This window comes from Olea europaea, unplaced genomic scaffold (assembly GCF_002742605.1).
Source record: "Olea europaea var. sylvestris unplaced genomic scaffold, O_europaea_v1 scaffold1292, whole genome shotgun sequence".
NCBI lineage: Eukaryota > Viridiplantae > Streptophyta > Magnoliopsida > Lamiales > Oleaceae > Olea > Olea europaea.
Genome location: NW_019230382.1, coordinates 98,952 through 113,008, shown reverse-complemented (window position 1 = coordinate 113,008; position 14,057 = coordinate 98,952). Strand labels below are relative to the sequence as shown.

The 14,057-nt window shown below is 39.3% G+C and overlaps 1 protein-coding gene across 1 annotated transcript; it reads left to right on the top strand.

Annotated features, from left to right (window-relative positions):
- On the top strand, positions 1-7,976 carry LOC111374800. Its single transcript, XM_022997536.1, has 4 exons — positions 1-274; positions 385-467; positions 7,485-7,540; positions 7,641-7,976. Exons 1-4 carry the CDS (start codon positions 103-105, stop codon positions 7,717-7,719), a joined length of 390 nt encoding a protein of 129 aa, XP_022853304.1. The 5' UTR covers positions 1-102; the 3' UTR covers positions 7,720-7,976.
- Positions 7,977-14,057: the final 6,081 nt, after the last annotated feature.

The following is a 14,057-nucleotide window of genomic DNA, read 5'->3' as shown; positions in this document are numbered from 1 at the left end:
CCTTCTTCTACCTTGCTCCTCAAGCAAAGAAAACGAGTCCCTTTATTCTTAACAAACGAAAAAAGAAAAAAGTTTCAAATTTGTCCAACACCGAAGCAAAAAATGGCTCTGCAATGGGTGATTCTGACATACGTGGTGGCAGCGGAGGCAGCTGTCGCAATTCTTTTGACACTGCCATCACCAAAGGCTTTGAAATCTAGCATTGTATCGCTTATCTCGCTTATTCTCCAGCCTTTACTCTTTATCATACCATTCGCCGCTTTTCAGCTCCTGGGTAAGTATATTTTGTTTAACCTTTTAAATGGTTTTGTGAATTTTCGGATTTTGGGTGTTGATATTTGAAATGGGTTTTTTATGATTTTTGTTTATGTGGATTTGTAATAGATATATACTGGAAGAATGAGCATCGATTGATGTGTACTGGGGAGATCTGCACTGCTGCTGAGAGGGATCGCTATGAGAAATCGGTAACAATTTTGGTTATCATTTTATATTTTTGTATTTTATATTTTCTTGGGCTGGTTTCATTAGTATTTGTAAATGATAAAATTGAAAGTAATTTGAATGTGGGTGAAAAATTTATTGTTAATTACTGGAATACTAGTTTGCCCTGTATGTAGAATAGAATAAATATGTAGAATAGAATAAATTTATTGTTCATTGTTTATAAACATTGAGAAGATTAGGAGCACGCTTGGCTTAGCTTAAAAGCTAAAAAGAAGCCGTTTTAAGTGAGGCTAAACATATTGGATTTCACGTAGATCCCTGACTCAGCTTACATTATGAAGGCTATTTTGGGAATTTTATTTATTTTTTTTTTTCTGTTGGCTTCTTGTTAATCAGTTTTGTATTTGTCAATTTTCTATTGGTTGAGTTTGTTATGTATAGAAAGGTGATTATTCCTTCTATCGTGGTCATAGGCTGTACATAAATAGGCTGGTTCCTTTGTATATATTTTCATTTCGATTCTGATGATTACAATGGAGAATTCCCAAGTTCATATATCATTTTCTTTCTTCTCTAACTTTCATATTTAAATTCTTATATGGTATCAGAGCAGGTGAACCAAATCAACCATGACTACAGAAATTCCTTCCACAGATTCTTCCCCTACATCTCCATCCAAAATTTCTAACCCCTTCCTCAATTTCACCGATGTCACCAATCCTTACCGTCTTGACCATGGTGATAATCCATCAATCTCTCTTGTTCCTGAACTTCTTACAGTTGACAATCACACTACTTGGTCTAGGGCAATGCGTAGAGCCCTTAGAGCCAAGAACAAATTAGGCTTCATCAGTGGTGCTATCACCAAGCCAACTACTTCAGACGACCCTTTGTTTGAGGCCTGGGAACGTTGTAATGACCTTGTGACCTCCTGGGTGCAGAATTCCATCTCCCCATCAATCAAGTCTAGCATAGCTCTTGTGGATGATGCTGCTGAGCTGTGGGATGAACTGAAGGAGCGGTTTACTCAGCAAAATGGTCCACGAATCTTCCAACTTAAGAAAGCCCTTTCAAGTTTGCAACAGGAGCAAGATTCAGTAAGTGTTTATTATGGGAAGTTGAAATCAATTTGGGATGAGCTCAATATGTTCGACCCTTTGCCTGACTGCACCTGTGGAAAGTTAACTACACTTTCTAACAGATACCAAAGGGATTGTGTGATATAGTTCTTGATGGGTTTAAATGATTCATACACGAACTCACGAGACCAGATTATGCTCCTTGATCCTTTACCCTCAATTGGGAAAATTTTATCCATGATCCAGCAACAAGAAATGCAGCACCTGATGCTTAACAACCTACCATCACCTAATTTGATGGGCTTAGCCAGTAGGAAGTTTCATCCCATTTCTAAACCAAGTGTTAAGACTGGCCAACCCAACAACCGTGACCGTCCTTATTGTACTCACTGTCATGCACCAGGGCATGATCTAGAGGCATGTTTTAAAGCAGGGAATGCCGAGCCACCAATCTGTACTCATTGCCATATGAGTGGTCATGTAGTTGGGAAGTGCTACAAACTTCATGGGTATCCACCTGGGCATAAGTACTTCAACAAGGGAAAATCTCCCAGACTTTTTGCTAATGCTGTCATTGCAGATCAAGAGGATGATTCAGATTCAAGAGTTGGTCTTACAAAGGGACAGTATCAACAATTGCTTTCTCTGTTGCAGCAAAAGGACAGTCCAATAATGCCTTCTATGTCCACCAATCCATCCAAGACAGCTTCTCATCCTGTAGCTAATGCAGCAAAGGCCCCTACCATGTTTGGTATATCTATCTTTTGTTCCACTTCTTCTCAAAGACTCTTATTCTCTGCCGAAACACCTTGGATTATCGACACAGGTGCTACAGACCACATGGTCTGCAGCATCTCCTTGTTTACTACCATCAATTCAGAAGTATCTTATTCTGTCAAGATGCCAAATGGTGATGAAGCACTTGTCACACACGTAGGAACAGTTCATATCACTGGAAAACTCGTTCTAGAAAATGTTTTATGTGTCCCGTCTTTTACATTTAACTTGATTTCTGCTAAAAGACTTGCCCACTCACTTACTTGCTGCCTTATTTTTTTTCTGATTGCTGTTTCCTCCAGGACCTTTTGTCTTGGACAACGATTGGGAAGGGTAAAGTGAAGAATGGACTCTATCAATTGCAGCATTCTAAAGTGTCTCCTGAAGCTCTTGTTGACAACTTTTCTAAGTATTTAAATAAGAATATCTTTGTTTCCACTTCTGTACTTGACAATAGTTCTTCCATAGATCTTTGGCATTATAGACTTGGCCATACACCTTTGTCTAGGATATCTTTGATCGATGATCCTGTTGTAAGTACTGAAATTACTGACATTAATGAAAATCCTTGCTGCATTTGTCCCATGGCTAAACAACATCGCCTTCCTTTTCCTACCAGCACACATATGAGCACCAGAATGTTTTAACTTATTTCTTGTGATATATGGGGGCCTTGTTCTGTTCCTGCACATGATGGATCCAAGTACTTTCTTACCATTGTGGATCATTTCTCTCGAAGTACTTGGGTCTATTTACTAAAAACAAAATCTGAAACTCGCCACTACATAGAGACTTTTTGTAACCTTGTTGAGAACCAGTTTGATGTCAAAATCAAAATCTTAAGAAGTGATAATGGGGCAGAGTTTAAAATGACAGATTTCTTTTGTAAAAGGGGTATTTTGCATCAAACAAGTTGTGTGGAAACACCACAGCAAAATGCTATTGTTGAACGTAAGCACCAGCACCTTTTAAACATTGCGAGAGCACTTAGGTTCCAAGCTTCACTTCCTATGAAGTTTTGGAATGAATGCATTTTAACTGCTGCTTACATTATCAATAGAATCCCTTCTCCTGTGCTGTCAAATAAAACCCCCTTTGAGTTACTTTTCAATAGAAAACCAACCTATGGTCACATGAAAGTATTTGGTTGCTTGTGTTTTGCTTCAACTATTTCACAAGGCAGAACTAAATTTGATTCCCGAGCTAGAAAATCCGTCTTTCTTGGCTATCCTTTTGGTGTTAAGGGATACAAGTTGTTTGACCTTGATACCAAGACCTTTTTCATCTCATGAGATGTTGTTTTTCATGAAATAGTCTTCCCCTTCCACACCATCACACTTGACAACCTGCCGCCAGAAACTACTAATAACAATAATTTCTGTCAACTTTCTCCTCAACCATTTCCTTTTAATGTTGAGCAGATTAATTCAGATTTTTCTCCTTCTCAATCTTCAAACTTAACACCTTTAGATCCTCCTTCTACTCCTGTCTTCATTAATAGCCCTGTTCAAACTTCTGAGGTAGTTGCTTCCTCTCCTACTTCTGATTTACCTCATACTACAGAAGAAATCACCCAAGAACAATCACCTATCCGCAAGTCAACAAGAGTTAGAAGAGCACCACAGTACCTGCAGGACTTTCATTGTCAACAAGTGCACTTCACTTCTCCAGACCAATCATTGACCAGGCAATTGTCTTCCAATACAGGTACAAATTTTCCTTTAACCAATTCCTTATCATATCATCGTTTATCTCGTAATTATGATGCTTTTTCAACTTCTATTTGCTCTCAAATTGATCCTCAAACATATCATCAAGCTGTTAAGGATCCGGGTTGGTGTGAGGCTATGAAGGCTGAATTGGATGCTCTTGAACTCAATCAGACTTGGGAATTAACTGATCTGCCACCTGGTAAGGAACCAATAAAGTGTAAGTATGTTTACAAGACCAAATTTAATTCAGATGGGACGGTTGAAAGGTTAAAGGCCAGATTAGTGGCCAAGGGCTATACACAACAAGAAGGGATTGACTATCACGAAACTTTTTCTCCAGTAGCCAAAATGGTCACAGTTCGTTGTCTCCTTGCACTTGCTGCCATACATGGCTGGCATTTGCAACAATTTGATGTTAATAACGCTTTCCTTCATGGGGAGCTAGAAGAGGAAATTTATATGTGTAAACCCCCTAGTTATAACAAAGGAAAACCCGAACAAGTGTGCAAACTGTTCAAAAGCTTATATGGCCTTAAGCAGGCATCTCGCCAATGGTACTCCAAATTTTCAGACTCACTTATACACTTTGGTTTTCAACAGTCCAAATCAGATTATAGCTTATTCACTATGATCAAAGAAGATGTTTTTACTGCCTTATTGGTTTATGTGGATGATATTGTGGTTGCTAGTAACTCCATTGATTGTATTAATTCTCTCAAAGTGTTCTTGAATACTGAGTTTAAGATTAAGGATCTTGGTGCCCTTCGTTATTTCCTTGGTATTGAAGTGGCAAGATCCATAAAAGGGATTCATTTATGTCAACGGAAGTATACACTTGACATACTAGCAGATTCAGGTACCCTTGGTTCCAAGCCAGCTAAACTTCCCATGGACCAAAATATCAAGCTTAGCAAAGAATCAGGGTGTATTCTTTCTGATCCAAGCATTTATAGAAGACTTGTAGGAAGGTTATTGTATTTAACTATTACAAGACCTGACATTAGCTATTCGGTGCAAGTACTCAGTCAGTTCATATCTAAGCCAACTGATCTTCACCTACGAGCTGCCCACAAAGTACTGAAATATCTAAAAGGTAGTCCTGGCCAGGGTATTTTACTTTCTTCTTCATCCCCTTTGCAATTAAATGGCTACTGTGATTCTGATTGGGCTTCATGTCCAGACACTCGACGCTCTATCACTGGCTTCTGCATTTTCTTGGGCAACTCTCTTATATCTTGGAAATCTAAGAAACAATCAATTGTTTCTCGCTCATCTGCAGAAGCGGAGTATCGGGCAATGGCAACAACTGTTTCTGAGTTTACTTGGATTAAACAATTGTTAAAAGATCTGCATATTTCTCATTCGTCTGCTGCAATTCTTCACTGCGACAATCAAGCAGCTTTGCATATTGCTGCCAATCCAGTATTCCACGAACGTACTAAACATATAGAGGTTGATTGCCATCTCATTAGAGACAAAATTCAGGAAGGTAGTATCATCACAGCTCATGTACCAACTCATTCACAACTGGCCGACATCTTCACTAAGGCTCTCTCTTCTTCTGTTCTTACTACTCTCCTCTCCAAGATGGGAATAGTAAATATCTATTCTCCATCTTGCGGGGGGGTATTGGATTTCACGTAGATCCCTGACTCAGCTTACATTATGAAGGCTATTTTGGGAATTTTATTTATTTATTTTTTTTCTGTTAGCTTCTTGTTAATCAGTTTTGTATTTGTCAATTTTCTATTGGTTGAGTTTGTTATGTATAGAAAGGTGATTATTCCTTCTGTCGTGGTCATAGGCTGTACATAAATAGGCTGGTTCCTTTGTATATATTTTCATTTCGATTCTGATGATTACAATGGAGAATTCCCAAGTTCATATATCATTTTCTTTCTTCTCTAACTTTCATATTTAAATTCTTATAAAACATGCTCTAGAGTCTTTAATGTAATTGTATAGTTGAGGTATATATCTTGCAAAGTAATCCATTTAACAAACAGATAGCCCAGTTTGGTTTGACTGGTTTTTGAAGTTTGATTCTCTAGTCTTCTATTGCTTGAAGTTGTCGGTCGATGTTTATTTCGATCATGACTTGTACTCTCCTAAACTATAGGTCCGTAGACGTTATTCCCCTGTCAGTACCATTGGCTGAGTTTTGAATTAACTGTTGTGAGACTTTCTCTGCTGGTACACATGCATTGAGATGAGGAACATCATAGATTGTGGTTTCTAAGTGTATAAACTCCAATTTAAATTTTGAAAGAGAAAAAGGTCCGTTAGATTTTTGGAATAGGTTAGCTCTCCGTTCCAATCCCCCTACACCAATGAAAAAGTTTGAAAAACCAAAAGGACCAAGAGGTTTTATGAAAGCACCCTTAGACTAGTATGGATCCAGAAATATGCTATTCTGGAATTTGAAAATTTAGAATAGCATTCGTTCAATGTCCGTGTCAGGTAGAGAACTTATTCTCCATTTTTGGTCTTAAATTCTCTTACCAGACAACTTCATTCTCCATTTATCCCCCCTTTTTGGTTAAAAAACTGAATCCTAAACCAAATTATAACAAAATTAGATGGGAGCTTGGCAACTTTAGCTGTATTTTGTCATCCATCAAAAGATAGATCTTGATAACACGTATCCTCTCTTTTTTTAAGCTATGTTATCCTTTGTGTGTGACTTGATGGTGGTCGTCTATGGCTTTACGTGCTACCTGTTATCTACCATTTGATCCCAAATGCTTGATAAGTATGGCCAATATTGCTGATGACGGGGTAAAGGAGTTATAACTGTACCGTACCATTTGATCCCCAGTGTTTGATAAGTAAGTCAAATATCATTGATGGCAGAATCTTTAATATGTTAAGATTCATAAATCAGTTCGTTTATTCTGGATGACATTTGTTTCCATATTTCTCTTTTTAATCCAACTCCGTTGATATTTACATCTTTGTTTTTTTCCTTATTCAAGATTTCTTTATGACTTTCAAATCCTATTGATTTGTTCTAAACAGCTGTATATCATTTTTGAAAGTACTACTCTTTCTGATATAGACGCTGATTCAATACACTAAGAATTTTTACTATTGGCAATAAGCATATTATTATTTCAGAAAATATTATGTATACATAGACTTGTGATTTGTATTCACAGAGCATGTTATAATACGGAAATTACATTTGGGAAACTCGTGTTGTGAATGCTGCCTAATAAATCTCCCAAGAGGTACCTAGAAATTACAAGTCTTCAGCATAAATCTAATAGCTGATTTCCTATGCTTTGTGATGGCATCATCTATCTTTAGCTTTTTCCGGGGAATTTATTAGCATAGACAGTGGAATCGCTATATTGTGTCTGTGACATGATGCTATTTTTATTACTCTATTGATGTTTTAAGCCTGTAGCATTAGGCCATCGGTTGCCTGTGCTTTTTATCAATTTGTGGTGTTGGGTGTGTGATGTAGATCTACAAGGCTCAGAGGAACGTTGTTCTATGCATTGCTGCGTGCCTCCTTTATTGGTAAGTGACCAGCACGTCCGACTACCTTATCTTCATATACAAGTATCTAGCCTTGTTTTTCACTAATTTTATGTGCTATCTCCTTTTAATGTTCATGCAGGTGCATCTACCGTATTTCCAAATTATACAGGGAGATTCAAATAAAGGAGGAATCCGAGAAGCGTTTAAAGGACGAGTAGATTCTCTTATGGCCTCATCTTCTGCCAAAACCTGTGGAGCGGACTGACAAGGCTAGCTGTAGCTTAATGGAAGAGGAAGAGCAAAGTTTTCTCTAATGATAGATATGTTTAATTTTCGTGTATCTACAACTGCTGTCTTCTATATGAATGTTTATTAGCATCTCGTTTTACTCTTATATGATTTATGAAGCGATGCGACTTGAATAAGAATGAAGAAATTAGAACCCTAACATCTATTAAGTCCTCACAATTTTTAGAAGTGTCAAGCTGTATAAAATAGTATCATATAACAGTAGTTAGTCCTGTCAAATAGAAAACTTGTTAGGGTTATGTTACTTTGACAGAGAGTGGTTGATAGATGGAGTGACATAATGTAATTTGGTAATATATAATTGGATGAAAAAGTTGACTATGTTTAAAACAGTCCAATGATAAAGTGTCGTGACATTATGTCAACTATTATGTTGCTTTAGCATGATTCGAAAGCAGAACTATTTGCACTTCGTTTAACAAAGTTCTGTACGGTTCTCCTATCCTCGTGGACTACATTCTTTTTCTTTTACGAAGAAGAAGACGGAAGTAGTATTTCACATATATATCCTTTATAAACAGTGCCAACAAATAAGCATTCTAATACTCAAGTTTAAAACAAACCACAATTTGGTACATTCCACAAAATGACAAGAGCTTGCATTAAAACATGGTAAGGAAGTTTACTCCCATTGCGATAATTGGACATATTATTTAGGTATTGAAACAAAAGCACCTATATGCAAACGCTCGCACGAAATCATTGATACTCGAGAAAAAACTTTTACACAGTTGAACATATCGTGTCTTACACTTTCATGGAGTGTTTAAATTCGTTTAGTATTGACGCAGAACGTAAGTAAGAAAAAAAAACAAAAGATTTACCAACTTAAATCTTGAAAATAAGAAAATTGGAATTCTCCAAGAATCAAACTTGTATATTCTTCAATGATGACAGAAAACGTTCCAAAAGCCATTAAATAGGCGTTACAAGAAACCCTAAAATATAGAAAAAAAAAAATAAAACGTTCCAAAAATAGCGAAAATTCAAAACGGGAAATACGGAAATTAATTATTCGGAGGCCTAAACGAAGGAATTTGGCTAAAATTCCGAGATCTCGGAATCCCGAGTCCAATTTTTCGGGCCGTTTCCAATCAACCTGCTAAATTTCAACTCATTTCGACACCGTCACGACAAATGACAAAATTACCCTTGGTGCGATTTTTCTTTGTTAATTTTCTGTTCAACACTTCTTCAAATTCCAAAGCTAGTTGTCCTATATCAATCTCCCCCACCTGTGAAGAACTCGACCCTAAGTTATATTCTGGATAGAGTGGAACATCATTACGAAACTCATACAGATCAGCCACATTGAATGTGCGAGAGATGTTCATACTAGTAGGCAGGTCGATCACATATGCATTGTCATTGATCTTCTTGATCACCTTGTATGGCCCATATTTTCTCGGCTTCAGCTTGTTGTAGGAACCAACAGGAAATCATTCCTTGCGCAGAAACACCATCACTTGATCACCTTCCACAAATAGTTTCTCATGCCTCTTGCTGTCTATTGCAGCCTTATACTTCGCATTTTTTTCCTCCAACCAAGCCTTCACTTCCGTCTGAACATCACGAGCTTGTTCAGCAGCCACATTGGAACCAGCAACCTTAGGGAGGCGAGCCAAGTCCAATGCATGTTTAGGAGGCTTCAAATACTCCAAAGAGAAATGGGATCTACCAGTGGTAGTGTGGATTGCATTATTATACGCGAACTCGGCCTACGCCAGCGCCACATCCCACTACTTTAGCTTATCACCACAAATGCTGCGTATCAAATTCCCCAGTGTCCTGTTCAGATTTTCGATCTGCCCATCAGTCTGCGGGTTTCTGTGCTACTGAACTTCAGAGTAGTATCCACCCGCCGTCAAAGTGTAACCCAAAAATGACTAAGGAATTTCGAGTCCCTATCAGAAGTGATGGACTGAGGGACTCCATGCAACCAAACCACTTCACGAAAGAATAGCTGAGCTACGTGAAAAGAATCAGACATTTTTCGGCATGGGATAAAATGCTCCATTTTGGAAAACCTGTCAACCACAACAAATACATAATCTAGCCCACGTTGAGTTCGAGGTAGCCCCAAAACAAAATCCATCGACAAATCTTCCCATATCCCATTTGGTACAAGTAGAGGCATGTATAGACCAGTATTCTGAGCTTGCCCCTTTGAAGTCTGACATACATAACACTTACGGACCAAATTTCCCACGTCACGCTTCAACTGAGGCCAATAATATCGCTCGGCTACCCCACTGATAGTTTTATCACGTCCCAAGTGACCACTCAAGCCGCCACCATGTAGTTTTCGTATCAGTTTCTCCCTCAAAGAACTCCGCGGAATACACAACTGGTTGCCATGGAACAGGTAGTCATCAACTATATGGAACTCGTCATCTGTTTGTTTCAGAACACACTTTCCCCTCACTTCCACGAAATCCTCATCTTCCACATATAAGTCTTTCAGATACTCAAAACCAATAACCTCCTGCTGCATGGTTACCAACAAGCTTGCACGCCAGCTCAAGGCATCTGCTACCTTATTCAAAACTCCAGATTTATGCTTCAGAACAAATAGGAATTTCTACAAATAAGTCGACCACCGAGCATGCATGTTACTTAAATTTCTCTGGCTGTTCAAGTACTTCAAAGCCTGATGGTCGGTGTAGAGTATAAACTCCCACTGAATCAGGTAGTGCTCCCAATGTTTCAAGGCCCGAACAATTGCAGAGAATTCTTGGTCATATGTACTCCACTTTCACCGTGCATCACTAAGTTTCTCGCTGAAAAATGCCACTGGCTTCTTCTCTTGTGACAAGACCGCTCCGACCCCAATTCCACTAGCATCACACTCTACTTCGAACAACTTCTCAAAACTGGGCAGTGTAAGGACAGGAGTGGTACACAATTTCTCCTTGATGACTGCAAAGGCTGTTCTAGTTGCTTCACCCCACTGGAATTTACCTTTCTTCAGACACTCTGTAATGGGAGCCACAATGCTGCTGAAATCCTTGATAAATCTCTGGTAAAATGTCTCCAATCCGTGAAAACTTCTTACTTCTCTAATTGTCTTCGGTGTAGGCCAATCACGAATGACTCTCACCTTTTCCTCGTCAACCATTATCCCCATGGAACTGACTACATACCCCAGGAATAAAAGTCGCTCTGTCCACCAACTACACTTCTTTAAATTAATGAACAATTTGTTATCTAACAACACTGCTAGCACAGCTCGAAGATGCTTCATGTGTTCCTCCTCACTACGACTATAAATCAGTATATCATCAAACTAAACCACTACATATTTTCCAATGAAAGGCTGCAATACCTGGTTCATAACTCGCATAAAAGTACTTGGCGCGTTGGACAGCCCGAAAAGCATCACCAACCATTCATAGAGCCCATCCTTAGTTTTGAATGCTGTTTTCCATTCATCCCCAGGTTTAACTCGAATCTGGTGGTACCCACTTCGAAGGTCGATCTTGGAGAACAACTTCAAACCATCTAGCATATCCAACATGTCATCCAGTCTTGAATTGGGAAGCTATACCGAACAGTGATTTTATTAATCGCGCGATTATCAACGCACATCCTCCAACTGCCGTCTTTCTTTAGGACCAATAATGTAGGCACAGCGCAAGGGCTCATGCTCTCACGAATAAACCCCTTCTTCAGTAACTCCTCTACCTTCTCCTGCAAAATTTGATTTTCCTTCGGACTCATCCGGTAATGAGGTATATTCGACAAACTTGCTCCAGGCACCAGTCAATACTGTGTTGAATGTCTCTCAAAGGTAGGAGGTCATCTGGTAACTCATCAGATACTTGCTCGCTGATTTCATCCAAAAGGGATTGCACCGCTCCTGGTATCACCATCTCAGGTTGATTTTTCTCTTCTATCACGAGGGCTCGTACTACCACCACATGGACCTCCTGTGCTTCCTTCACCTCTGACTCGAAATCAGCTACTGAAGTTACTAAAGAAAGTAGAAGTTGACCTTCTGTAGTAACCATAGTAGGGACAGTTGGGTTTCGTTTTGGGACCATGGCATTTTTTTTACCCTTCCAATTGAAAACATACACATTATCACGCCCCCTATAAGCCACATCCACGTCAAACTGCCAAGGACGCCCCAACAACACATGGTTAGCATCCATGTCGACAACATCGCAAACCACTTCATCTCGGTAGTGCTGGCCAATTGAGATAGGGACTTTACACACTTCCGTCACGCTCACCTTAGACCCCTTCTGAATCCACCCAATCACATAAGGTTTCAGAAGCTTCTCAACTTGCAACTTCAGATGCTCCACCAGCCTCTTGGACACAAAGTTCTCACAACTACCAGTATCGATAATCAAATCATAGACCTTACCTTGCACACTGCAACAAGGCTTAAAAATATTATTTCTCTGTGAGGACTCCTCTACCTTTGTTGAGCACATGACACGTTGAACCACACAGTTTACGAATTCTCCCTGCTCTTCTGCAATTTCTGCTCCATCCAATAGTTCCTCCACTTCAGCCCCTTCCTCCACATACTGCTCCTCTTCACCATCCTCTCCAGCATCCACAAAATTCACTGACCTCCTAGCTGGACATTCATTTGAGCGATGACCCAATTGACCACATCTGTAGCACTTAAAACTAGCAGGTTTAGTATATGGATTTGGCACTCGCGGGGCTTCCTTTACAACTGTTGCTGGGCGAGTCCCAGCTTGGTTATTATTGGGGGCAGCACTTCTTAGGGGCCTGATCAGCAACAGACTTAAAAGGAGTCTGGACTTCACCAGAAGTGAATCTGCCTCTATTCGCCGTTGTGTAAGACGACTCACCCATGTCCTTCTTATAGTTGGAAAAATGAGCGGACGTTTTCTCCATCAATTCTGCTTTCAGCGCCAGGTTATGCACCTCATCTACTGTCCACACCACATGCAGTCCAATCTTATCTCAAATGGATGGCTTTAATCCTCCCAAATACCTGGAAACCTATTGCGCCTTTGACTCGCTTAGATTATTCCGAACAGAAAGTCTGGATCATTCCTCAGTATAGTTTGCAACTGATTTGTTTCCCCGTACACAATTCTGGAAATTTTGAAATATGAACTGTTCATAATCAGGTGGCAAGAATCTGCTCATCATAAGTTGTTTCATCCGCCTCCAAGATCAGATAGGTGCCTTGCCCCGACGTCCCCTATCTATCTGCAACCGTTCCTACCAAATAGTAGCCCCACTTCTCAATTTATACACTACCAATTTCACCTGTCGTTCCTTCATAACCTCAGTAATATCAAAGAACCTCTCCACCTCAGAAATCCAATCCAAAAATTCTTCGATCTGCAATTTTCTATGGAACAATGGTATGTCTGCCCGAATCCTATAATCAGACTGATTCCGATTTAGTTGTGGATTTTTCGGGTGTTCAGCAAATTCGTCCTCAGAATCCACATTGCTGAAATCTTCAGGTTGTCTGTTTCTTGCAACCCTATGAGGATGCTCGCCACCAGGTCGACCATTGGCATCTTCCTCACCCAGGGCCGGAACATTGACAGGCAGAGGGTTTGGTTGCTGCTCCAACAAACGCTGAACTATAGCCTCCAACCTCCCCATCGATTGTCGCTGTTTGTCAATTGCCGCCCACAGTTCCGCATCCGTTTCCTTGCGACCAGTGTTGCGAGGATGAACTCTTCCTCCGTCGTTGTTGTGGGCCACTGAAGAACAAGGGAAATCCTCACTTTGATACCACTTGACGCAGAACAGAAGTAAGAAAAAAAAACCAAAGATTTACCAACGTAAATCTTGAAAATAAGAAAATTGGAATTCTCCAAGAATGAAACTTGAATATTCTTCAATGATGACGAAAAACGTTCCAAAAGCCATTAAATAGGCGTTACAAGAAACCCTAAAACATATAAAAAAAAATAAAACGTTCCACAAATAGCAAAAATTCAAAACGGAAAATACGAAATTAATTATGCGATTTTTCTTTGTTAATTTTCTGTCCAACACTTCTTCAAACTCCAAATCTAGTTGTCCTATATCAAGTACATATAGCACTTGATATATGTTTGAGAATTCTAATAAAGGATTTCGTGCCAGAGCAAGGTAAAATTGAACTTAATCCATTACCAAAACTTAATAGGATCAATGAAGGTTCCTAGTTGTTTAAAAGGTAAAATCTTTGCTAAGTTTTATATTGTAATTGACGATTCTGTTAACAAAAGAGACTAAATTGAACATGTCGTAGAAG